The 24,210-nt window shown below is 56.1% G+C and overlaps 2 protein-coding genes across 3 annotated transcripts; both read right to left on the bottom strand.

Moving 5' to 3' along the window:
• Positions 1–77: 77 nt before the first annotated feature.
• Positions 78–13,384, bottom strand: MAP3K6 (mitogen-activated protein kinase kinase kinase 6). 2 transcript variants are annotated; one of them, XM_055574001.1, is made up of 29 exons: positions 12,701–13,384; positions 10,324–10,463; positions 10,212–10,235; positions 9,741–9,931; positions 9,457–9,625; positions 9,027–9,133; positions 8,423–8,593; positions 8,209–8,321; positions 7,649–7,808; positions 7,287–7,449; positions 7,091–7,210; positions 6,932–6,981; positions 6,753–6,848; positions 6,507–6,594; positions 6,291–6,424; positions 5,762–5,889; positions 5,384–5,520; positions 4,658–4,763; positions 3,970–4,127; positions 3,675–3,867; positions 3,433–3,571; positions 3,002–3,161; positions 2,670–2,846; positions 2,063–2,168; positions 1,622–1,793; positions 1,423–1,535; positions 1,256–1,329; positions 619–695; positions 78–396 (listed from the first exon to the last, which is right to left on the bottom strand). In XM_055574001.1, exons 1-29 carry the CDS (start codon positions 13,041–13,043, stop codon positions 306–308), a joined length of 3,900 nt encoding a protein of 1,299 aa, XP_055429976.1. In that variant the 5' UTR covers positions 13,044–13,384; the 3' UTR covers positions 78–305. The 2 variants fall into 2 exon arrangements, with proteins under 2 accessions (XP_055429976.1, XP_055429977.1); XM_055574002.1 differs by having other exon boundaries at positions 1,256–1,326.
• A 1,567-nt stretch (positions 13,385–14,951) lies between these two features.
• FCN3 (ficolin 3) lies at positions 14,952–19,712 on the bottom strand. Its single transcript, XM_055574490.1, is given in 9 exon segments — positions 14,952–15,236; positions 15,896–16,112; positions 16,114–16,147; positions 16,260–16,389; positions 17,466–17,489; positions 18,040–18,150; positions 18,856–18,896; positions 19,224–19,319; positions 19,622–19,712. Coding segments are annotated over 9 exon segments (1,029 nt in total).
• Between the last annotated feature and the right edge of the window lie 4,498 nt (positions 19,713–24,210).

Below are 24,210 nucleotides of genomic sequence, written 5' to 3'. Positions count from 1 at the left end.
TTTTAAACTCAAGACATAAAGACCTCAGGGAGCTGGTCCTAGGACCCCTCTCCATACTTCAGACATTGCCAAGGCCCAGGGGTACAAAAGTATTGTTTAATAGTCTTTGCCTGGTGGCCCTCGTGAGCTTGAGGCACATCTGTGATTGGTTCTCCCCACTGGGGCTAGAGGCCTGGCCCCTACCCTGCCCCCCTCCCACCTGGCCTCCTCCAGTTGCTGCTGGGTCCTGGGGCAGGTATGTCAGAAGCCTCTTGTGTTTCCTCCATTCATCCATCCTTGGGTCTGGCCTCCTGCCTCGGATGTCCTCATTCAGCCTCCTGGGGGCCAGGGGTAGCTGGCGTGGATCTTGTTCGCTGTGCCAAGATGGCTCTCCAGATGCGGCATATCATCCCCCCCCTGGGGGTACCAGGCTCAGTGAGGCTCAGCCAGAAGAAGGCCCTGGGCCTCTCTGGTACCCACTGTCTGCCTGATGCCCCCTCTGTCCCCAAAGGACACTGGTGTCCCTGTAGTTTTCAGGGAGGAACCCAGGCAGGCTTGTAACAGCAGGGTGAGGTGATGTCAGGATCTGGCCAGCATGAGGCCATGTGTGTGGGTTATCCTTCAAGGGCCAGGACATACCTGATGCCTGTGTAGATGAGGTCATCTCTAGTGGCACAGGTCAGTAGGGCATGGAGGGTGAAGCTGTGGTTCAGTAGCTGGTTGTGGACAGCGACCCCCACACAGAAACAGGGAGAGGTAAAAATCAGAGAAAGCTAGATCCAAAGATCCAAGAACTAGCTCTGGGTTACTGTGTTGGCCAAAAGTTTATTCGAGTAAGAAAAACCTGAATGAATTTTTGGCCAACCCAGTACTACCAACATGCTAGGGCTGTCCTTTCTGCACCTCAGTTTTCTCATCTGTACGATGGGGGGAAAAGTAAAGTGAAAGTGTTAGGCGCTCAGTCATGTCTGACTCTTTGCAACCCCGCGGACTGTAGCCTGCCAGGCTGCTCTGTCCATGAAATTCTCCAGGCAAGAATACTGGAGTGGGTAGCCATTCCCTTCTCCAGGGGATCTTCCCAACTCAGGGATCGAACCTGGGTCTCCTGCGTTGCAGGCAGATTCTTTACTATCTGAGCCACCAGGGGTATACAAAGTGCTCATTCAGTATTGAGATTCTCTGCATCAGACGGAGAAAGAGGGAAGAGGTGAAAGATGGGCATAAGAGGAGTCTTTGGTTGGTGGGTGTCAGGGGCAACAAGCACATTTCCTCTCACCGTCTGGATGGTGCCTGAATCCACATTCAGTTCCTGTAACCACTGCACCAGGCCCAGGTCCACCGTGAGAGCTGCTGTCAGGGAGGTCATGTGTTGAACCCAAGGGTGCCTTGGCCAAGAAGCTGCCCCCACCCACCATTCATGTTCACCAGCCTGGTCCTGCTCACCTGGGGACTCTGAAGCCAGGGCACAGGTCCTGGCCTCCCCACTGACTCGCTGGAGGGCTAGTTGCACCAAGGCCTGGTATTCCCTTTCCTTCTCAGCCAGAACATCTCGAAGCCTGTTGGAAGGCAGAAGCCCACAGAATGGAGGGGGAGTAGCAGTAAAGCTTGTGCAGAGATTATGGGCAAGTCCCCGGAGCTGTACCTATCGGTCTCTGCTCGCAAGAGGCCCAGCTGCACCATCAGAGAAGGGGTACCCTGCTCCGGTTCCCCCAGGAGAGGGCTCGGCTCGGCTGGGGTCTCCTGCTGCTTGGGCTCGGACTCCTCTGCGTTATTGGCCTCTTCCGACTTCGGTGGGACCGCCTCCTTCTCCGCCTCTGCCAATCCAAGGGGTATTGAACTCAGGCAGGGCGAGAATGCCCATTTAGGACCCCAACATCGGCAGAAGACGCGGGACTCTGGGCACCGGCCAGGCAGCGTCAGCCTGGGAGGTATCCATTTGGCAACATCCCCCTCCTTGGCGCCGAGTCTAGGCTGGGCCTCACTGACCACGCCCCCACCTGCCCTATTGGTGTTCGCCACGCCCCAAGGATCACACCCTCTCCCCACGCGCAGGCGGGCAGGTAGGCTCCGTCCTTCCGCCCACCTGGGGCCAGCACGGCCAGGGCTGCCCGCACAGCGCGGCTGAGCAGCGAGTCCAGCACGAACATCCAGTGTGGGCGGATCTGGCGCCTGCGGAGGACCTGCTTCACCTGGAGAGGGAGGGAGGGCGCGGCTGAGACGGCTGAGCCTCAAGTAGGAGTGGAGCTTAAGTTGGAAAGCCCTAGAAAGGCAAGTAGGGTGAGCGGGTTTGGGATCAAAGAAGGGTCAGAGCAGCTAGGACTGGGCAGCCGTCCCATTCCCAAAGGCTCTGTCTTCACGGGGAAGACGCGGAATCTTGCGATATCAAGTCCTTGCACATGCCTAAGTATTGGGAGCGCCCTACCTCTTACTGCGTGCATGTGTGCTAAGTTGTTTCATTCCGTGTCCGACTCTTTGTGACCCCATGGACTGTAGCGTACCAGGCTCCTCTGTCCGTGGGGTTGTCCAGGCAAGAATACTGGAGTGGGTTGCCATACCCTCCTCCGGGGGATCTTCCCAACCCAGGGATCGAACCCCCGTCTCTTATGCCTTCTGCATTGGCAGGCGGGTTCTTTACCACCAAGCACCACCTGGGAAGTTGGGTACCCCTTACTGTGAGAGGGCTCCCTCACCTTATCCGGGAAGGCGAAGAGCGGTCCTTGTAGAAGCTCGGGCTCAAGGCCCTGGGCCCGAAGCTGCCCTTGGAGTCCCCGCAGCTCCTGGGCCAGCTGCCGACGGTTGGGAGTGTGGATGTGCGCCCTGAGGCAGAGCAGTAGCTGTTCCACGTGACTCCTCTCCAGACGGGGACCCTGGGATGGAAAAGAAGGGTCCTCAGCGAGTATACGGATGAGCCAGGAGAGATGCCCGTGGGAGGATGTGCTGGGTGGGCACTAGGCCGTCAGCAGGAAAAGCAGGCGTCCTGTCGGGGCTCGACCAGCAGGGGGCGCCGGGGCGAGCCTCCCACCTGTTCCTGCTCCAGGCGCAGGCTCTCCGCCAGCGCCGGCAGCTCCTGCTCCAGAACCGTGGCCAGCGTGGCCCGGCGCCTACTCTCTTGATGCAAGAGGCTCAGCCCCGAACTCTCCTCAGGGGACGCGGGCTCGTCAGCCCCAGGCTCCTCGGGCACCCTGGGGGCAGTGAAGAGTGGCCGATGGAGGATGGGTAGCAATACCATCCAAGCCACCTCCACCCCAGAGACTGAATCCTGGCTTTTACTTTTATCCCCTACCTCACAGGGATAAAAGAGATGAACTCAGCATTGAGAGGGCACAATAAATTTAATGCCATCCTTGCACGTGGTCCAAGTGTCTGGGTCCCCAAGAAGGGCTTTTGCTGAAGGGAGTCCCCCGGAGACAAAACCAGATGAAGCGAACCCACCCTGGGACCCTGGGTGCTCACCGGAGCTGGCTGGTGTCCCCATAACTGAGGCAGCGCTTGGGGGGACTGGGAGGGTGCTGAGAGGGTGCCTGAGGGCGCGGGAATGTCTGGGACTGGGAGGTGGAGTCTGCTGAAGGAGCAGGGCTTGCGGATGGCGCCTCTAAGGGAGGGACAAAGCTGTCGGCCTGGGCCCCTGAGCCCTCTCCCTCCAAACCTCCGCTGCCCTCACCCCAGGGTGCTCACTCCCTCCACCCACTTAGTACCTGAGGACCTTAGAGCCTGTCTGGGGGAGCCCGGGCTGCGGCTCCTCTTTCCGGGCTGCAGGAAGGGGTCTGCCAGCAGCGCTTGAGCACTGGCTCGGAGACGGGGGTCGGGCTCAAAAGTTCGGAGGAGGAAGGCTTGAGCCTCAGCTGACAGAGAACCGGGCATTGGCGGATGCACCTTGTACATGCCCACCTGGGAAGGGAGCAGGGACGGGGAACAAGGGACACATTTAGAGGTGTTCAGGACTCAGTCTGCCCCCACCCCACCTCATAAGCCAGGCCCTGAGGATCTCACCTGAAACATGGCGGCCTGAGGGCTCCCTAGCTCGTGGAAGGGTGGGCGACCTGTGGCCATCTCGATGACTGTGCAGCCCAGTGACCAGATGTCTGCTGCCTTCCCATACCCTCGTGGGCCCTGGTCAATGATTTCTGGGGCCATATACTGTAGGGTCCCTAGGACAGGAGCAGTAGCAGTAATGCTCACCTAGGCTGTATCACCATGGGGGGTGGCAGGGGGCTCTATCATTTTCTGGCCACCTGCTTTCACCCTGAACTCTATCATCCAAAACATCCCATCACCTACCTTGGTCATCAAACCTCTATCCTGAGTCTCCTCACTCATCTCAGGCTCCATCACATTCATGGCCTCCATCACCCACAGGAAGTGCCATCATTTATCCTAGACTGCACTGTCCGCTCTGCACTTTGGTCCCCATCCACACTTTTGGGCTGCATTTCAGGGACTGAACTCAATCAGTTCAGTTATCAGCTCTCCAAGCTCCAATTCTAGATTGTATCATTGCCCCCTAGCTCAGCGACTGCCCTGGGTTCCATCTCCCATTAAGACTCTAACTCCGTGCCCAGGAGAAACGTCACTCCCTGGAACGTCCCAAGAGTTCTCTGCCCCACATCAGCAAGCTTCCTTCGCCACCCCACACCCTGTTCCCTGTGAAGGTCTCAGTGCAGGGTATGTTGGCTGTTACCTGTGAAGGTCTCAGTGCAGGGTGTGATGCCTGCTAGTCGCTTGGAGGTGCCAAAGTCAGAAATCTTGAGCAACCCACTAAAGGTGTTGATCAGCACGTTGTCCCCCTGAGCAGAGTGGACACTGTGCTCAGCAGACATTGGACTGGGCTCCTGATGCCAGAACTGGACTCTATCCCAGACCCCATCTCCCGAGACTCCCAGCCTGACCCTGCCTCTCTTAACCCCCTCCCCCTGCCATCCCATTATGTCCCCCTGGAAGTTGGCTGCATTTTACTGATTTATTTTTGGCTGTGCTGATCTTTGTGGCCATGTGCTGGTTTTCTCTAGTTGCGTCGAGTGGGGCTACTCTCTAGTTACGGTGCATGGGCTTCTCACTGCAGTGCCTTCTCTTTTGCAGAGCATGGGCTCTAGGGAGCACGGACTCAGTAGTTGTGGCACACAGGCTTAGTTGCCCCACAGCATGTGGGATCTTCCCGACCCAGGGATGGAACCCATGTCCCCTGCATTGGCAGGTGGATTCTTAACCACTGGAAGAATCAGGGAAATCCTGGAAGTTGGCTTCAGATCTGAACTTCTTTCCCTCCCTAGGGAAACTTCTTGATGAATTTCCCAAGCTTTTGCAAAGGGTCTGTCCACTTAAACCGCCAGCCTGTGTCTGGAGCCCTCTCTGCTCCTCCCTGTCACCTGCCCCACCCCCCACCAAGGTGAACCAGCAACAGGCTGACCTTGATATCTCGATGCACAATGTGGTTGTCGTGCAGGTAGCTGAGTCCCTGCAGGATCTGGCGGGTGTAGAAACTGATGGTGCTCTCGTTGTCCTGCAGGGGTCCCCACACCGATCGCAGCAAGGAAGACAGGCTGCCTGGAAGGTGCAGTACAGGGTCATAATTGGCACCCACTTAGTCCAGCCCACAGCTGTCTGCTCAAAGGCCAGGCCATGGCCCAGCTTCCATCACCCAATGGCAGTGCCTCAGCTAATTCTGGGCTACACCACCCACACAGGCTAGGGGTCATTTTCCCCGGAGGGTTCTCCACCCCTTGCTTGGCTCCATCCCCAGGCCCCACAACTCCAGTTCCATTTGCCTCCCACGCAGGGCAGATACCTCCAGGCACTTCCTCCATGAAAATCTTGAGGTAGCCGCCCTGGCTGACGGAGCCCAGATAGCGCACGATGTTCTTGTGGCGTAGGCGTTTGTGCAGAGCGATCTCTTCATGCAGCGGCTGAGAGAACCTGGGGGCCGGTAGGGAGTGACTAACAGGCCTGCTTGGGGCAGGGGCGCTTACCCCACTCCAGTGCCAGCAGGACAGGCCTATAGATTCTCCTCCCTCACCCCACCAGATCCCCGCCTCCTCCTTCCTCAATTTATCACCCAGCCCACACGCCCCTCCGGACCCTAGCCCCGCCGCTGGGTCCCTGCGGTTCTGCGCACAGGCCTGGCTGGGCCCCGGGGGCTCGAACTCTCGCTGCTCAGGCACTCAGTCCCGCCCATGTGGGCCTCTGCGTCGCCCCGGCCTACAGTCGGGCCCACAGGAGCCTCTCAACTTCCGGTCCCACCCATGTGACCCGCCCACTTGTTCCCTGGAGCCCTGGCCACCCCCCCTCCCCCCCCACCCCCGCGCCCGCCCCCAAACCTGCTGTCCCGCTCCGGGATCTCCTTGATGGCGATGCGCACGCGAGTGTGTCGATCGCGGCCAGCGTACACCACCCCGTACGTGCCCTTGCCCAGCACCAGCCGCTCACCCGACTCCGTGTACTCGTAATCAAACTGCGAGGGCGGGTGAGATGAGGGGTTCAGTGGGGCCCTCGGCCCAACCCCCTCCTCAAGCTCCCAGCACCCGCCCGCTCACCTCCAACACCTCCCCAGCGCCCTCCATCTCCTCTGCGGGCGCCCCGGAGTCCGGACTCTTCACCAAGGCCTGGATCAGGCCGCAGAACCTGAGGGCGGAGGTCAAGACTGACGGGAGGGGCAACCTGGAGCAGAAACTGTTCCCCTCTCTGCCCAGAGCACCCAGGGAACATGGTCCCTTCCTCTCCCGCGATGCCCCGGTCCTCCTGGCCCTCGGAGCACCCCGACCCCGCGGGGCTGCGCGCACCACTGGCAGTGCCCGGCGCTGGGGAAGCACAGCTGGACGTCCTGAGCCGGAGGAGGCGCGTAGAGGAAGCAGCAGCGCTCGTCCCGCTTGGAGACGCTGGAAGGGATGAAGAACCCGGGTGAACCGGCCTCCCAGCCGCGCCGCCTCCCCCCCTCACCTCCCCCAGGGCCCCCTCTTACCTGACGCCGCTGATGGAGGCCACCGGGAAGGTCCAGCTGGAGGGAACGTCCTGTGAGAAGAAAGGGGTCCCAGAGGGGTGCTGGAGACAAGAAGAGGGGTCTGGGGATGGGGAAAGGCCGGACAGAAGAGGTGCATAGATGTCAATGGGGGTGGCTCACCGGCGACTTCACCTGCTTCTCCGGCTCCAGCAGGCTCAGGGTCACCGCGCTCACCGGGTTTGTACCCTGAACCTCCAGCCTGGCGGGCAGCAGCACCTTATTCATCTCCAGGACCAGCACCTTCAGACGACAGGGGAGAGGGGTTGGTCAGAAGGGGCTGGCACCTCTCCCGGGTCCCACACCCCATCGGCCTCACCAAGCACTGGTCCCCTTGGGGACAAGCCGTCTTGAGTGGCTGGCAGGACTGTAGCAAGAAGTGGAGCCAGAAGTGGGCACCGTGGGGGGCTTCTCCAGGAAGCTCTAGTGTGGGTCTGAAGTGCTGATACAGCAGGAAGGTTTCCATCACGGACACCAGGTACCTGCAGACGATAGGCATGTCTTCAGTCCAGGCACCAACTGGCACTGCCAGGGGGACCAGACTGGCTTGGTTGCAGCCAGAATCAGGCCATTGGGTGCGATGGGTACTGGCCTGGAAGGGGTTCAGACTAGATGTCAGGGGATACAGGTGCAGAAGCTGATAGCCCAGGCCGGCCCAGGACCCCAGAGGGGGCTGCTTACCATATGGGGGCGTTGAGCTTGTACAGCTGCTCTGCGGCCAGTGCCACCTGAGTGAGGTCATTGGCGAGGATCTGAGCTCCCAGGTAGAAGCCTACATCCCAGTAATACTGCATCTTCTCCACGCAGCCTTTTCGGGCCAGCAGGCAGCCCAGCTTCATGCCTGGGAGATAGGGGCCTGGGTTGTAATGAATGTGGTTGCGAATTTCAGCAAAGCCCAGGTGTAGGCCACCAAAGTCACATGGGCAGGAAGATAGAAATGGGTGAAAACTTAGGTGTGGCCATATCTCAGGTGGGAGTAGAAGCTCAGGCACAGGTGAGGGTGTGGGAACAAGTGTACGTGGCATTCAGTGTGTAAAGAGCACAGGTGTGAGCTTAGGAACAGTTGTGGCCTCAGGGGCTCATGAGGGTCCAGGTTAGGCATGAGGACCCAGGTGTGAGTTCAGGTCCCAAACGGGATGGGTCAGCCCCAGCTCTAGCCCAGTGTCCTCTCTCCCTGCCCTGCCCCCAGGCCCTTCAGGGCACCTGTGAGTAAGGGATAGGGATGCAGGATTGCGGCTCACCTATGAGCCGGAGCTCCTCGGAGTCCTCAAAGCGCTGCCCGTCAGCAATGAGGAGCACAGCGGCATTGATGCCCGAGTGAAGGCTGGGCTCTATGTCAAAAGCCTTGCGATACCTGGGGTGAGGGTGGGGGTGATGCAGGGCTGGACTAATGCCCATAGCCCCATCCCTCAGCCCACTAGCTCAGCCCACTGTCCACTTGTTTGGGCCCCTTACCAGTGATATGCCTGCTCCCGGTGCCCAGCATCCTGGAAGCCAGAGCTGAAGAACATGTCCTTGTAGATACGGCCACACATGCAGTACAGATCAGGTGCCACGGGGCCCTCTACCTGTACCAGTGGCAGCAGCACGGCCAGTGCCTTCTCCCGGTCCCCAGGCCTGTTCCTCCTAGGGGGAAGGGGAAGACAGGCTGGGGACCACTCTCTGTCCAGGAACCCCAAGACCCTGAACAGCAGGGACCTTTGCAAGGGCCTGACCATCATGAACCCAGAAGAGCAGTGCCTCTGGTCAGCGCTGACCTTCCGAGAGGTGGGAATCCCAGATGGAAGTGACTGCAGTGGCTGCAGAGCCGTGGCCTTAGACGTGGCCTTAGACGTGGCCTTAGACGTGGCCTTAGACGGCTGTGACCACTCCAAGGTCAGCGCCACCACCCGACCCCACCCTGGGCAGCAGACACAGAATCATAGGGACGATTTTACACCAGCGTGATCCTGGTCGGCAAATTCCCTGAACAGCCGTGATTGCGGACCGCAGAGACTTTGCACAGCAGAGACCCGTGTCCCCATGTGGCTGTGACCTGAGCCTTGTTCTGCCAACCCACCGGTTGAGGGCAAAGGTGTAGTGGAAGCAGACATTATGCTGCTCGGCCACATCACAGGTGGGCAAGGCCTGCAGGGTCTCCACCAGGTCAATGATGGCTGAATAGTCCTGCAGGAGGGAACAGCATGCACTGGCCTCATGGCCTCCGGTAGGTCCCATAGGCTCACAGACCCTGAGGCAAACCTTGAGCGGGGGTCCCCTCCCACCTGACCCCCCACTTTCCCACCCACCATCCTCTGCAAACTTCCTCCAGGAAGTGCAGACACTGCACCGTACGCGGAGACCCCACTGGGTGCCCAGCCTTTCCTGGTTTTCTCCCAGGAAACCGAGGCTTGGCGATGTCAGATAATTCATTCAGAGCCTCTGGTGGGTCTGGAAACTGGCCTGGGGCTTGTTGGACGGGCCTGCCTGCCTCTCCGAGCCCCGCACACCTGCACATCCCGGTAGGAGAGCAGCAGGTTCATGATGATGTCGGGGCTCAGCAGCTCCACACTGTCCAGTCTCCGCTGCAGGCGAGCCAGCTCCTGCCGCAGCTGTAGCCCGCTGAACCGCTCCCGAGCCCTCCGGATGTCCTGCCGAATGGTCTCCCGGAAGTAGCCACTAACGCCCAGGGAAGGGGAGAGAGACAGAATGGCAGGGTCTGCCCCTCAGCTCCAGGCCCCCCTTGTCCTCACCAGCCCCTCCTGGCACTCCCGCTCTGGGGGGCCCCCATTACCAAGAGTCCGTGGGCGTGGCCTCCAGCAGGTGGGCCAGCCGGCCCACCAGGGGTGTGAGCAGGGCCTCTGTGCCCACCCCAGCCTGGAGCAGCCCATCAGCCAGGCCCCTCAGGAGGCCCGCATCGCCACACAGCACCCGACCGGTGGCTGTCACCACATAGGGGATCAGCGTGTAGCTGCCAATGCAATCCTAGGGTGGGAGAGAGGCCAGGAATCAGAGGAGGTCAGAGGTCAGGACTAGATTAGAGAGGGGCAGTGAAGGGGTCAGAGGTCCACCCCCATGGGGATTAGAATAGCCGGGAAGGGGCCCACTTCACGAAGGGAGGCAATAGGGGGCCAAAGGTCACATGGATATCAGGGGGGCACTAGGGAGGTCAGAGGTGAATGAGGAGGCCTGGAAACATGGTGGAGAGCAGAGGTTATAATGGAGGTCAAAGGGAAACCACGGAGGAGGGGTGGATTCGGCTCACCGAGTTCTTCTGGAAAATGTCCTCCTGCAAGAGAGAGACATTCAGATACTGGCGTTCTGGGTAGGGCCACCCCCACCCTGGGCTGGTCCCCACCAGCCCCCTGGCCACCTACCCGCAGGGCCTGCAGGTCAGGGAGGTCGGCCTGGGAGCAGAGGAGCACGTTGTTGGTCATGCTGAAGCTCTCCCTCACACCCAGGTGGTAGAACAGGGAGGGCTGTGCCAGGGAGCTGCTCACCTCAAGCACCACCACGTCTGTGGACACACAGGTGGAGGCCCTGAGCTCTGAGCCCGAACCCCAAGCTTGGTACCCAGAGCCTGGAGCCCCGAGCCCTGAGCCCTGAGCCCCAAACCTCAAGTCCCGAACCCAGCTTGTGGGGAAGAAGCCTGGGGATCCATCCTGGCTGGGTCTGCCTTCCCATGTAACTCCTCAGAGTCCAGTTTTGCTCTGGGCCTCAGTTTCCCGCTTTTAGGGTCCCTCTGGATCATACACAAATTATGCCCATGGTATTGAAAGGAGAGGGGTGGAGCTCCCCAGGTCCCACTGCTTGTATCCCACTGTTCAGTGCCTACGGGCACTGGGCACAGAGAAGGGAGGCTGTGCACTAACCCCGGAACCTGTTCTGGGCCCTTTGAGAGGCAAGAGTTGTGCAAAGAGAGACGTGCCCTTCCCTGGGTCCTCAACACAGTCTCTTGAAAGGGGCTGGCACCAGCAGTGTGCTGGGTATATACACATGTATATACATACTTGCCTTGTCTGTGTACAACACTGTGCTTCTGTGAGTGTGTCGCTTGCTGTCTGTATCTCTGTGTGGGACAGTGTCTGCGACAGCCTTTGTGAAGCAAGATATACACGATTTGTGAGTCCGTCTATGATTGTGTGTGTGTGTCTTTGTGACCTCAAGGTCAAGTCAGCCTTCATTTTTATCTCTTTATTTATTTTTGGCTGTGATGGGTCTTTGTTGCTGCTTGCAGGCTGACACGGGCTCAGTAGTTGTGGCACACAGGCTTAGTTTTCCCACCACAGGTGGTGGAATCTTCCCCGGACCAAGGACTGAACCCATGTCCCGTTTCCCAGGTGGCAGCAGTGTGGTAAAGAATCCACCTGCCAATGCAGGAGACGCCAGAGACGTGGGTTCCGTCCCTGGGTCAGGAAGATTCCCTGGAGTAGGAAATGGCAACCTGCTCCAGTATTCTTGCCTGGGAAATCCCGTGGACAGAGGAGCCTGGCGGGCTACAGTCCACGAGGTCCCAAAGAGTCGGACCGACTGAACGAGTAAGCACGCCCCGCAGGTGGATTCTTAACGACTGGACCACCAGGGAACTCCAGCCTTCATTGTTAGACTGACGTTTTATGGACATCCTGCAAGCAGGGTTCCTGAACTCTTGGATAAACAAATTAGTATCGGGGCGGGGCATCCGGGCTGGCGAGAGGGCGGGGTGATCCCCCTCTGGAATACCCGCTTTCTGGCCCCGCCCCCGGACGACCCTTCTCCGCCTCCAGTTTCCGCCCCAGTTCTGCCGATTCTCCTGGAGCTACTTGTTCAGTCGCTTCGTTGCGTCCGGCTCTTTGCGACCCCGTGGACTGCAGAACAGCCAGGCTCCTGTCCTTTTCTATCTCCCGGAGTTTGCTCAAATTCATATGCATTGAGTCAGTGTTGCTATCCAGCCATCTCATCCACTGCCTGCCTTCTTCTCCTTTTGTCTTTAATCTTCCCCAGCATCAGGGTGTTTTCCAAATGAGTCGGGTCTTCGCATCAGGTGGCCAAAGTATTGGAGCTTCAGCTTCAGCATTAGCATCAGCGACCACCGACCCCCCCCCCCCCCGCCCCATGAAAATTCAAGGTTGATTTCGTTTAGGATTGACTTGTTTGATCTCCTTGCCGTCCAGGGGACGGTCTTCCCCAGCACCACAGTTTTCACTTTTCTCAGAACTACTGGGGCCTCATAAACCAAGCTTCCTCCTCTAGAATCCAGTGCCGTTGGTGCCCTTCGCTTCCCTTTGCAGTCGGATCCCCGGAAGTAGTATGCTAGGACCCCTGAACTCTAGCCCCACGTGTTAGGGGCCCCTTTCACCAGTCCAAGTTCCACCTCCAGGATCCTCCGTCATGAGCTCCGTGAGAGATCATCCTGAGGCTGAGTTCTCCGATCCCATTCCTGAGATACCACACCCTGCCCCGCTGCCAGCCTCTCCCTAATTCTAGCCCCACTCCCTAGGGCACGGTGCCAACTCCAGAGTGCCTAAGCTCCCACTCTGAACCCCGAGCCAGACCTGGATCCGCGAAGTCTCTGCCCAAATCTGGCCACGCTCCAGATCCCCTAAACTCCGCTTTTATCACGGGTCCCTCCTCGAGCCCCTCCGCTTTAGTTCACTTTATGCCCCCACGACTCCGGACCTCGGGGGTTCTCCCGGGAGTCGCTGAGCCCCGCTCCTCGGCCCCGCCCCCAGACTCTAAGCCCCACCCAGCGCTCCGCCCCCCTGGCGCGCTCACCCGCGTTGTAGAACGAATCTAGAGCTGCGGTGTCTCCCAGCGCCAGGGTTCCAAAAGGCAGGCTGCGCAACTGAGGTCGCGGCCGCGGTCCGGGGAGCTGCGCGCAGGCCTCACGCAGGCAGCGCAGAGGCAGCGGCTCCGCCTCGGCTCCCGTCTCGGGTTCTACCTCTGGCAGCGGCTCCCGGGTCAGTACATAGACCACGCTGAGCGGCCGGCTTCGCGCACAGCCCCGACCCGGGGACGCCGCGAGCGGCCGGCCCCGGCTCAGCGCCTCGGCCAGCGGATCCTGCCAGCAGCTGCCGGCGCGCTCCAGGGCTCCGGACCGCGGGCTCGGCCCTGCCATGCGGGGGCGCTCGGGTTTCGGGCGCCCGGCTTTGGGCACCCGGGGCGGGACGGGAGCCGGGAACAACAGATCCTGGGATCGAGAATTTCCTGCAGGATCTGGAGGTCAGGAGTCTGGCCAGAGATCCCGTTTGGGAATCTGGTGTGCAGGGCGAAAATCCGGCCTCTGACTTGCAAGGTCCTGAAGATCAGACTTCGGGGATTGGGTCCTGGGAATCTTGGGCATCCAGTGATCCGTGGTTCAGAGTCACGTGGAAGGTCCCAGGCATCGGGCCAGCAGTGCCCACCACCCAGGATCCGCCGCAAAACGCCGGCCGTCGCTCTCTCCTGCCCCCACATGTAGGCCGGGCCCAGCCCTTTCCCGGCCGATCGGGAAAGCTCCACCCTCGGCCTTGGGGCAGCACCGCTCCCTAGCGGCCCGGGACACGGCCTCTTCCTTCCCTCCTCTCCCGCCAGAACCTCTGAGACAGGCCGCTTCCGGAACACCCTGTGCCCCTGGGCAGGCAACCACTGTGGACTGCTCAGAGCAGGCACTCGTGAGATGGGTGCCCAGGCCAGAGCTAAGACCCAAGTGCATTGCAGGCTCTGCCCTGCGGGGATCTGTTGGAAGAAAGGATCTTCAGAGATGTCAGGGTGTGTAGAACAAACACGGCGGAGAGAGCCCGTCCCTCGACGTCCTTGCTGGGCAGGCTGGGAGGGACTGGACTGGGGAAGCCTGCTCCCCAGCCTGTCAGGAGCATGGGACTTGGCATCAGAGCTGGGTCCTTTGCCTTTTCTCTGCTTTCCCCAGAACTCAATCTGCTTTGGAGTCCTTCTGACCCCTGACCTCCAACCAGGACATGACCATGAAACATCTGAGAAGAATCTTAGTGCAAACGTTTCTCCATCTCCCTGGAGAACCCCAGGAACCTCAACCCTTGGGTTACAATGGCTTCCCAGCTCCAGTTCCCAAGAATCCCTAACCTTCTAGTGGGAATTAGTGAGGCCACAGCCTGGCATAAACTTCAGTGGACTCTGAAATCAGGAACTGGGAACTCTGAGGTTGAGTAACTTGTCCAAAATCACTCAGCTTCATAACAAAGCAGGATGCAAGGCCAGGAGTCCCTGTCAGACTCAGAGATCAGACTCTTTAACTATTGTTCTAACACTTTCTTGAATGTGACTCTGGCAAATTATCTAACTGCTTAATAAATGCCAGTTCAGGAACTGCTGTTTCACTGCCCTGTTGCCCCATGGGAGAAAAATGTACCTGCCTTGTTTTGACTGAGTTCGAACTAACCCCTAATGGAACAGGCAGGAAGTAGCAGAGGATGAAAACGTGACTTACAACAGAGCCTGGAAAACAGACAACTTTGAAGGGACAGGCAGGGGATAACAGGGTGAGATGGCGGTGCAATTTCCACCACGAAACCATCCACTCGTAGGACCCAGGGGACCCAAGAATGTGGTCAGTGGATGCTTGAATCCTTCCAAGTCTGCCATTCCATGTGCCTCTGGCCTCGCCTTGCACACCTCTAGGGACAGAAGCCTCACTACCTTTTGAGGTCAACTTGTCAATCTTCCTGACTGGAAGGAAGATCTTCCTTGAATGGAACTGAAACTTGTGTCCCTGCTCTGCCCTCTTGCATTTTTCCCAATAACTGGAAGACATCTGCCAGTCGGGGAAGAGTTAAAATGATTTTATTTTTTAATAAAAAAGTAAGAGGAGCAGGGATGAGATGGTTGGATGGCATCATCGACTCAATGGGCATGAGTTTGAACCAACTCTGGGAGACAGTGAAAGTCAGGGAATCCTGACATGCTGCAGTCCATGGGGTCATGAAGTGTCGAATACGACCGAGCAACTGAACAACTGTCGAGAGTCCGGAAGCTGTGTGATAGAGATAAGGGTGCTGGCTACCAGGATGCCCTAGCAAAGCACCATTTAATCCCTGTGGTAAGGGTGGCCCACGCCTTGGCGTGAGGCCCAGTTGATGCCATAATTATGGGCAGGGGCTTTGAACATCAAGTAGTGCCCGTTGAGATTGGTCTGATAGCAGGATCCATACCACCAGGCACCAGGAAGAGTCATTGTGCTGTTTCTCCCACTTGTATCATGGTCGGTGGGAAAGGGTTTCCCGCCGTGGAAGCTCTGGGAGGCCCCTGGCAGGAAGAGGGTGGGAGGCACCTCGGTGCTGGCACCATGCCTGGCACCCTTGAAGAGATGATCTCACAGGAGCCTCAGAGCAACTGTGAGGTGGGTTTTGTCTGGCCCCGTGGGAAAAACAGCAGTGTCATGGAGCCAGGGCGTTGGCCCAGGCAGCTAATCACAGAGGCATTGGGACTTGAGCTCAGGACTGTGGCTCCAAAGCCACTGACGCCTCCCTTTGCCTCGTCCCCTCCCAGAATCTCCGGCTTCCCTCTTGCTCATTTGTCTCCTCGCAGCTCCCAGCTGCAGCCTGAGCTACTGTGCCAGGGGGGAGCTAGGAGGGACTTCTTAGACGCTTAGGCAGGAAAGGGGGCTCCGCTGAGGCACTCCTTGTAACCACTTCCCTCTTTCAAATTTCTTCTCAATTGTTGGTATTTCTCTTAAAAAAAAACAAAGCCTTTCTTGGTTCCTCTTCCAAAGCAGATAATGATAACACTCAACAGAGCCTCAGCTGGCTCTCACATCCCCACTCCCTGCCTCCTTACCCATTTTACAGGAGAGGAAATTGAGGCTCTAACCCAGAAGGGACTTGCCCAAGGTCACACAGTTAGTAAACGACAGAGCTGGATTTTACACTCAGGATCAATTGCCTCCAGAGCCTAACTTGTTCACTCATGCACCACCCTGTCTCATCACTGCCATTTTTCCAATGAGGAAACTGAGACCCGCAGCAGGGGAAGGAGTTGTCCTGGGTCATTCGTGGAGGCCATCGCAGCCCTGGGGAAAAATCCAGCCTCCCTAGACTTCTTGGCCTGCTCCAGGGCCCCACCGTAGGCTTGCTCACCTGCCCTGCCCTCTGAGAACCTGCCCAGCACCAGCTGGTGATGGTCTGCCTCTGCTAGGAGGAGGAAGGACCTGCAGGGAACAAAGGTGTGGTTGCCTAAAGTCCTCCAGCTCCACCCACAGCTCCTGGGTGCCTGGGGGAGGGGACGGGGAGGCAGAGATGGAGGAATCCTCAGATCCCAGGTGGGAAGTCAGAATGCCCAGGAAAGGCCCCTCAGACTCCCTGGACCCTACTGAGAAACCTACATTGGAGAGTAAGCTGGTGCAAATTCTCATTCCCCGGCCAGAATTCAGATTCCTGGCTCCCCACACCTGCTGTGTAGGGTGACCGAGAGCAGAAGGAATCCACGGGACCATCCCGTCACCCCTGGAGCACCTAGGGAGGCAGAGAAGGTGACGATGGGAGTCATCACTCCAGGCTGAGCCTGGGATGAGGAGATGCAAGGGGCAGAGGCACTGCAAGGAGTGGGCGGACAGACGCGCCCCTCTTTGGTTTGGGGGCTTGTTGATAAAGTGTGAGTCCAAGTGAGACTTGCCTGTGAATATACCAGTCAACTCTACACACCTTTTACTGACTCTCAACTTCACACCACAGTCCCTGGATGGACTGAAATAGTAGAAACGTTGTCCCTGCCTTCAGGAGATGGTCAGTCCAGTTGGGAGTCGGATTCAAAATAACCCTGCTTTCATTTACGATAAGAACCAAGGTATTAGAGCAGAGGTCCATTCAGTCTTACCCTGGTACTCCCTCTCAACCCCAGTTTCCTCTTCATGCCAAGCAGTCCCAGGTCCTGTAGAGTTTCTCTCCTAAATATCTTTCAGTCTAAGAGCCTCTACCTCCGTTCCTGCCCCTGCCCACCCTCTTCTCCTGCCCAGACCCCTGCAGTCATCCTAAACTGTGTCCCTACCTGCACTCTGGTCCCCATTCAATGCATTCTCCACAGTGTAGCCTGAATCTTCTTTCTAAAACATATCTGACCTGGTCCCTCCTCTGCTTGAAACTCTTCCAAGGCTCCCCACTCAGAGTCAGTCACTCAGCGCCCTTTGTGAACAGGTCTCTGCAGTCTGGGCCCTCCTCCATGCTTGACCCACACCAGTAGACCTCAATCGAGCACTCCACCTGCTCTCAGCTCACTCGCACGGTCTCCCCCACCCCCTCATGCTCTCCAGCCTCCCTGCATTTGTCTTTCCCTCTACCTGGAATGCCCTTCTGCACCTCACCTATTTCGAGAACTTCTACACAGCCTTCAGGGCCCTTTCGAATGGCATCTCCTCTGTGAAGCCTTCTCAGACTTCTTCAGGCCCTCTGGGAGCTCAGTAAGCATTTGTTAGTGAATCAGCGAAGGGATGTCTTGGCTCCAGTGGGCTTTGGCTCCCCCTAGGGGCCAAGGGAAAGAAGTGCCCACTGGGTCTGACTTGTTCCAGTCCTTTCTCTCCCTGACATTCCTTCACCAGCCAGGCACCATTTGCGGTGTCCTTGTCACAAAAGACAAAATTAAAAGACGCTTGCTCCTTGGAAGAAAAGCTATGACCAACCTAGATAGCATATTAAAAAGCAGAGACATTGCTTTGCCAACGAAGGTCCATCTAATCAAAGCTATGGTTTTTCCAGTAGTCAGGTATGGATGTGAGAGTTGGACTATAAAGAAAACTGAGCGCCAAAGAATTGATGCTTTTGAACTGTGGTGTTGGAGAAGACTCTTGAGAGTCCCTTGGACTGTAAGGAGATCCAACCAGTCCATCCTAAAGGAAATCAGTCCTGAATAGTCATTGGAAGGACTGATGCTGAAGCTGAATACTTTGGCCACCTGATGCAAAGAACTGACTCATTTGAAAAGACCCTGATGCTGGGAAAGATTGAAGGTGGGAGAGGAAGGGGGCAACAGAGGATAAGATGGTTGGATGACAACACTGATTCAATGGACATGAGTTTGAGTAAACTCAGGCAGTTGGTGATGGACAGGGAGGCCTGGCATGCTGCAGTCCATGGGGTCGCAAAGAGTCAGCCATGACTGAGCAACTGAACTGAACTCTCACAAAAGACTGGGAGGGCTCAGCCCTCAGGAAGGCACACATGCTACCAGTCATTCAAAGTGGTATTCCAGCTCAGCAGCTCCTAGCAGCTCCCAGGGCCTGGGGAAGGGGAGATGAGTTGATGGGGCCCCCAAGTTATTTCCCAAGCCCCAGCAATGGAACAGGCCACGTGTTGGACTCCAGGAGCCCTCTCAATTCCTTTGGACCCCTGAAGAGGGGCTCAGGGTGGGCTGGGCCACACCTGCTGACCCACCAGCACTCCAGCACCGTCTGATTCTAGATGCCAGGGCTCCAGTGAAGCTGGCCTCAACCTTCCTGTCCCCACAGCAAGTTCACTGAATCTCCAGCCCCAAGAAAGATGAATGTTGGCTCTGAAGTCTGAGTACTCCCAAGAGAAGGCTCACGAACCACCAGAGGGGAGGGTGCCCAGGCCCTTCTCCTGATTCTCCCCACTCCTCCCAGCTTTCCACCCCCACTGCACATGTGCTAAGTCGCTTCAGTCGTGTCTGACTCTTTGCGACACTGTGGACTGTAGCCTGCAAGGCTCCTCTGTCCATGGGATTCTCCAGTCAAGAATACTGCGGTGGGTTGCCATGTCCTCCTCCAGGGCAGTCTTCCCAATCCAGGGATCAAACGTGCATCTCTTATGTCTCCTGCAATGGAAGATAGGTTCTTTACCACTAGCACCACCAGCTTTCCACCCCCTCTACAAGAGATCAATCACAGCCAATTCCTGAGCAGCAGCCAAGCAGCCCCCTCTCTGGTTCAGGGACAGAGCAAAGAAAGAAGAGACCTCTAGCTCCACACACTCCCCAGGATCACCCATCTTGCCCGGTGGTCCAGGTTGCCCTGACATCCCAGAAATAGAGAGATGCCTTACACCCTGCCCCATGTCAGGAGCCAGAAAGCAATGAAGTCAGATCCCAGCTGCAGCCTTTCCTGGCTCCTGGCTCTGTGTACTTGGGTGAATGACTGATCCTTTCTGAGCCTCCCTTCCCCCCAAGCCCAGCGAGATGGGGATGATACTACCTACCCCACAGGGTTAATCTTAGGATGCTGGGCATCCAGCCTGGAGCCTGGCACACAGTAGGTTCCTTGCCCCTTTACCATGATCTCTTAGCACAGACTGTAATTGCCGCCTCCTCAGGCCCCTGCCTGATCCCTGGCATCTCTTACCTTGAGGACCTGGTGCTCCCTTCTCCCCAGGACTTCCTGGGGCTCCAGGACAACTGGGCAAGAGGACAACTTTACTGGCTTCCAGTTTCCTGGGTTCTGCAGGGAGACACAGGGCCAGGTGAGCACAGGATGGGCATGGGGGTAGTGGGTATGTCTCTTCCAGACCCCTCTGCGCTTTTCTTTCCATCCCCCGGATTCTAGCTGTCAGGTTTTTCATAATTTGCATCTATTTGCATACATTGTGTGTGTGTGTGTGTGTGTGTGTGTGTAGAGCCCAGATTATCAAACTCCCACCCTGCCCCTTGAGGCTAGTGAGCTGGGTGGGAGGAGGATACCTAAGGAGAGGATGAGGATGGGAGGGTGAGTGGGTGAGTGGGGAGGGGACCCGGGGCCCCTACCTGGGCAGCTGGGGTAGCCCTGGGTCCTCAGAGAGGCAGGCTCCCCAAACAAGAGGAGGTAAAGGGGAGGTGGGGTCCGCAGCGGGCCCATATTGCTGTGGCCCTGAGAAAAGATTCCAGGCTGGTGGGAGGACATGAAGCAAGACTTCCTCCATTGTCTTTCCTCAGGGATACCCCACCCAGGCTGGAACCGGCAGAAGGTGGGGGCTTTTCCTCCTTCACCTTTGAGAGAATGGGCATTATTCCTGCCCGGTCCAACCAGGATGGAGTCCAACTTCTGATCCTGGCCACCAAGACTCTGCAGCCATCTCTTCAGACTTCTGCGTTCACATAGGGTCTTTCTACTTTTGTACCTTAGCTCATCTGGAATCCCCTCCTCGTCTCTCCCTGTGAAGCTCCCCCTGTGCATAAAGGTCCAGCTCTCATGCCATCTCCACTAGGAATTCTTCCCTGATCCTTGTCACCATATCAGGAATGACCACGGACACCATCTGGTGGGCAGCAGGCCCCCCAAGTCATGCTGGGTGCTATTTGTATATCGCCTCCCATCCTTACACAGTCCCACTGATGGTTGTTATTAATATTATTGAACCTGGGTTATAGGCTGGTACATAGCAGGTGCTCCATTAATGTTTGTTAAATAAGTGAATAAACAAGGAGAAACAGGCTCAGAGACAGGACATGATTTGTGTTCTCTCTGCCAGAGATTTTGCCCAAGCCCCTAACCATGTCCCCAACCAGAGAGAAGCATTGTTAGCAAGGTGACTTCATGCCCACCCTCAGGTCCACTGAGGAGTCCCTGGCAGAGGCTAGAAAACAGCTGCTAATATAGGCCATCACATGGGCAGACCATGCAGGGCAAGCATGGAGGCCAGTGAAGAAGAGGCAGAAGCCTTGGTCCAGATATGAGGGGTGAGGTCTGAGCTGGAGAGGGACCTCTGGTGACAGAGGAGAGGAAAACATTGGTCATTCATTCATTCATCAAACCCTCTCTGAGGGCCTTCTCTATACCAGGCCCAGTTCTTGTGGAGGCAGAGAAGACCAGGTTCATAAGAGTGTCAAGGAAGGTGGAGGCCAGGCTTGCCAGACAGGATGGATCCATGAGATGAATGCTGAGAAGCTCCAATTCCAGTTCTAGGAATATGTCCCCACCACACACGCTCTGCTGCAGGTGTACCAAGATCTGAAGACAAGCCCGTTTATCATGATGCTGTTTACGATAAAATGGAAATAACCCTGTTGGACTTTGATAGGATGCAGGCAAATCAACCATCACCATCTGAATAAGTCATGGGGCAAATCTGATCTCTAACGAAAGGGGCAAAGTTGCAGAACAAAATGTAAAGTATGCTCCCACTTCGTATTTTTTTTTTTTGTAATGAAAAACTTTAAAAAATAATTTTATTTTTGGCTACACTGGGTCTTCGTTGCTTTGTGCAGTCTTTACTTGCAGCGAGCATGGGCTACTCTTCATTGCCGTGCATGGGTCTCCCATTGCAGTGGCTTCTCTTATTGCGGAGCACAGCCCTTAGGCATGTGGGTTTCAGTAGTTGTGGCACACGGGCTTAGTTGCTGGTAGAATCTTCATGGACCAGGGATCGAACCCACATGCCCTGCACTGGCAGATGGATTCTTAACCCCTGCGCCACCAGAGAAGTCCCTCATTTTGTATTTAAAAAAAAACTAAGGGTGTGTAAAAGGTCAGTTTTCATTCCAATCCCAAAGAAAGGCAATGCCAAAGAATGCTCAAACTACTGCACAATTGCACTCATCTCACACGCTAGTAAAGTAATGCTCAAAATTCTCCAAGCCAGGCTTCAGCAATATGTGAACCGTGAACTTCCTGATGTTCAAGCTGGTGTTAGAAAAGGCAGAGGAACCAGAGATCAAATTGCCAACATCCGCTGGATCATTGAAAAAGCAAGAGAGTTCCAGAAAAGCATCTATTTCTGCTTTATTGGCTATGCTAAAGCCTTTGACTGTGTGGATCACAATAAACTGTGGAAAATTCTGAAAGAGATGGGAATACCAGACCACCTGATCTACCTCTTGAGAAATTTGTATGCAGGTCAGGAAGCAACAGTTAGAACTGGACATGGAACAACAGACTGGTTCCAAATAGGAAAAGGAGTACGTCAAGGCTGTATATTGTCACCCTGCTTATTTAACTTATATGCAGAGTACATCATGAGAAACGCTGGGCTGGAAGAAACACAAACTGGAATCAAGATTGCCGGGAGAAATATCAATAACCTCAGATATGCAGATGACACCACCCTTATGGCAGAAAGTGAAGAGGAACTCAAAAGCCTCTTGATGAAAGTGAAAGTGGAGAGTGAAAAAGTTGGCTTAAAGCTCAACATTCAGAAAACGAAGATCATGGCATCCGGTCCCACCAGTTCATGGGAAATAGATGGGGAAACAGTGGAAACAGTGTCAGACTTTATTTTTGGGGGGCTCCAAAGTCACTGCAGATGGTGACTGCAGCCATGAAATTAAAAGACGCTTACTCCTTGGAAGGAAAGTTATGACCAACCTAGATAGCATATTCAAAAGCAGAGACATTACTTTGCCAACAAAGGTTCATCTAGTCAAGGCTATGGTTTTTCCTGTGGTCATGTATGGATGTGAGAGTTGGACTGTGAAGAAGGCTGAGCGCCGAAGAATTGATGCTTTTGAACTGTGGTGTTGGAGAAGACTCTTGAGAATCCCTTGGACTGCAAGGAGATCCAACCAGTCCATTCTGAAGGAGATCAGCCCTGGGATTTCTTTGGAGGGAATGATGCTGAAGCTGAAACTCCAGTACTTTGGCCACCTCATGCAAAGAGTTGACTCATTGGAAAAGACTCTGATGCTGGGAGGGATTGGGGGCAGGAGGAAAAGGGGATGACAGAGGATGAGATGGCTGGATGGCATCACTGACTCGATGGACGTGTCTCAGTGAACTCCGGGAGTTGGTGATGGACAGGGAGGCCTGGCGTGCTGCGATTCACGGGGTCGCAGAGTCGGACACGACTGAGTGACTGATCTGATCTGATCTGATCTGAAGGGTGTGTAGGTATGTATTTTGTAAATTCATAGAAAAAGGTCTGACCCATCCTGTTAAACATAGTTATTTCTGGGGAGCGAGACGCTGGGGAGAGTGATTCTCGTTCTTTACATACATAAATGTCCGTGTGGTCCTTTTGTTCCTTGCAGGCATTTACTACATTTGAAAAAGAAAACATCCACTAGAGAAATGTCCTTAACTGGGCGAAAAGCCAGGAAGGGGGGGTGGCTTTCTTTCCTTGGCCTGGGAGAGAACGGGCATCGTCCCAGCCAGGGGAGGGCGACCCAGGCAGGAGAAACCGCGTGTGCAGAGGCTTGGAGAAGAGAGAGCAAGGCAGGCTGGGTCACATGACCCAGATGCAGGGACCTGGAGGGGAGGCTGATGTCTGAGAGGAGGGTGGGTGTTGATAGAAGTGAGTCTGTGTCGGGGGGAGGAGGGGGTGGACTATGTTTGGCATTGATGGGTAGGCAGGTGAGCCCTCTGTGAGGCCAAGGAGTAGCTGAAACTCCCTGTGCAGCCCAGGGGCCCTAAAGCCTTTCCAGCTGCAGCCAGAGATCCTGCAAGGAGAGGAGGCCTTGAGGGGAGGAAGAGATGCAGCATTTGGGCAGCTGGAAGGGTGAATGGGTGCCCTGGAGTGAAGCAGACGGGGCACATGCCCCTGCTCTGAACCTGTCCTACATCCCACTGAGATGCAACAGCTGTTACTGGACTTTACAGACCAGGAAATTGAGGCCCAGAGCTGCTCCATTAACTTCCAGTCGCACAAAGCAGTCGGGTTCCACAGGCTAAACTCTTGCCCGTGACTCTCTACTGCCTCTCAGCTTTCTAGGACAATTATGAGACCAAATCAGACACTGATGCCAGACTCTCAGCCACATGCCTGGTTTCCAGCAAGTGCCCCATGGGTGGGAGATGTTATTAGAGAAGACTTCTGGGCCCAGGGTTGAGGGGGTGAAGAGAGGGAGGTGGACATGGGTGGTGCTTTCTAGGAGGGCCCATTCAAGGAAGGCCAGAAGTACCCTGGGGAGGGTCCCGGGGGTACCTCCACCTTGGAACAAGGGCAGAGATCCAATTTAGGAGCAAAAAAAAAAAAAAAAAAAACTGGAGATGCCTCTGCAGAGGAGTTCTGAAGTTCTGCTCATTCTGGAGTCAGAAAAACCTGGATTAAATTCCCAGCCCTGCCCCATTCCACTCTGTGTGATCTTAAGCAGGCGTGTTTCCCTTTCTGAGTCTCTGCACCCTTCTCTATAATGCAGTGGAGGAGGGGGTTAAACACATAACAACAAAAACTATTTTTTTGGCCAGGCCGTGAGGCTAGTGGGATCTTAAATTTCCCGGCCTGGGATTGAACCCAGGCTCCGGCAGTGAAAGCACCAAGTCTTAACCACTGGACTTCCAGGGAATTTCTGCAAATAAAAATACTTTAAAAGGTGACAGTGTCAATTTAAGGCTGAATTTCCATGAAAGAGAGGGCAGTGGACCATACCTCCCACCCCATCCAATCCACACACAGCCCAAGACATGGGACATAAAGCACAGT

Source organism: Bubalus kerabau, chromosome 3, assembly GCF_029407905.1.
Source record: "Bubalus kerabau isolate K-KA32 ecotype Philippines breed swamp buffalo chromosome 3, PCC_UOA_SB_1v2, whole genome shotgun sequence".
NCBI classification, from domain to species: domain Eukaryota; kingdom Metazoa; phylum Chordata; class Mammalia; order Artiodactyla; family Bovidae; genus Bubalus; species Bubalus kerabau.
This window is presented reverse-complemented; position numbering and strand designations above follow the sequence as displayed.

Coding starts and splice junctions, on each gene's coding strand:
- MAP3K6 (XM_055574001.1), bottom strand. CDS start 13,043: ATGGCAGGGCCGAGCCCGCGGTCCGGAGCCCTGGAGCGCGCCGGCAGC. Junction 2,847..3,001: donor TGCGCCTGGAGCAGGAACAG/GTGGGAGGCTCG, acceptor TTTCCATCCCAG/GGTCCCCGTCTGGAGAGGAG. Junction 696..1,255: donor ATTCAGGCACCATCCAGACG/GTGAGAGGAAAT, acceptor GTCCACAACCAG/CTACTGAACCACAGCTTCAC.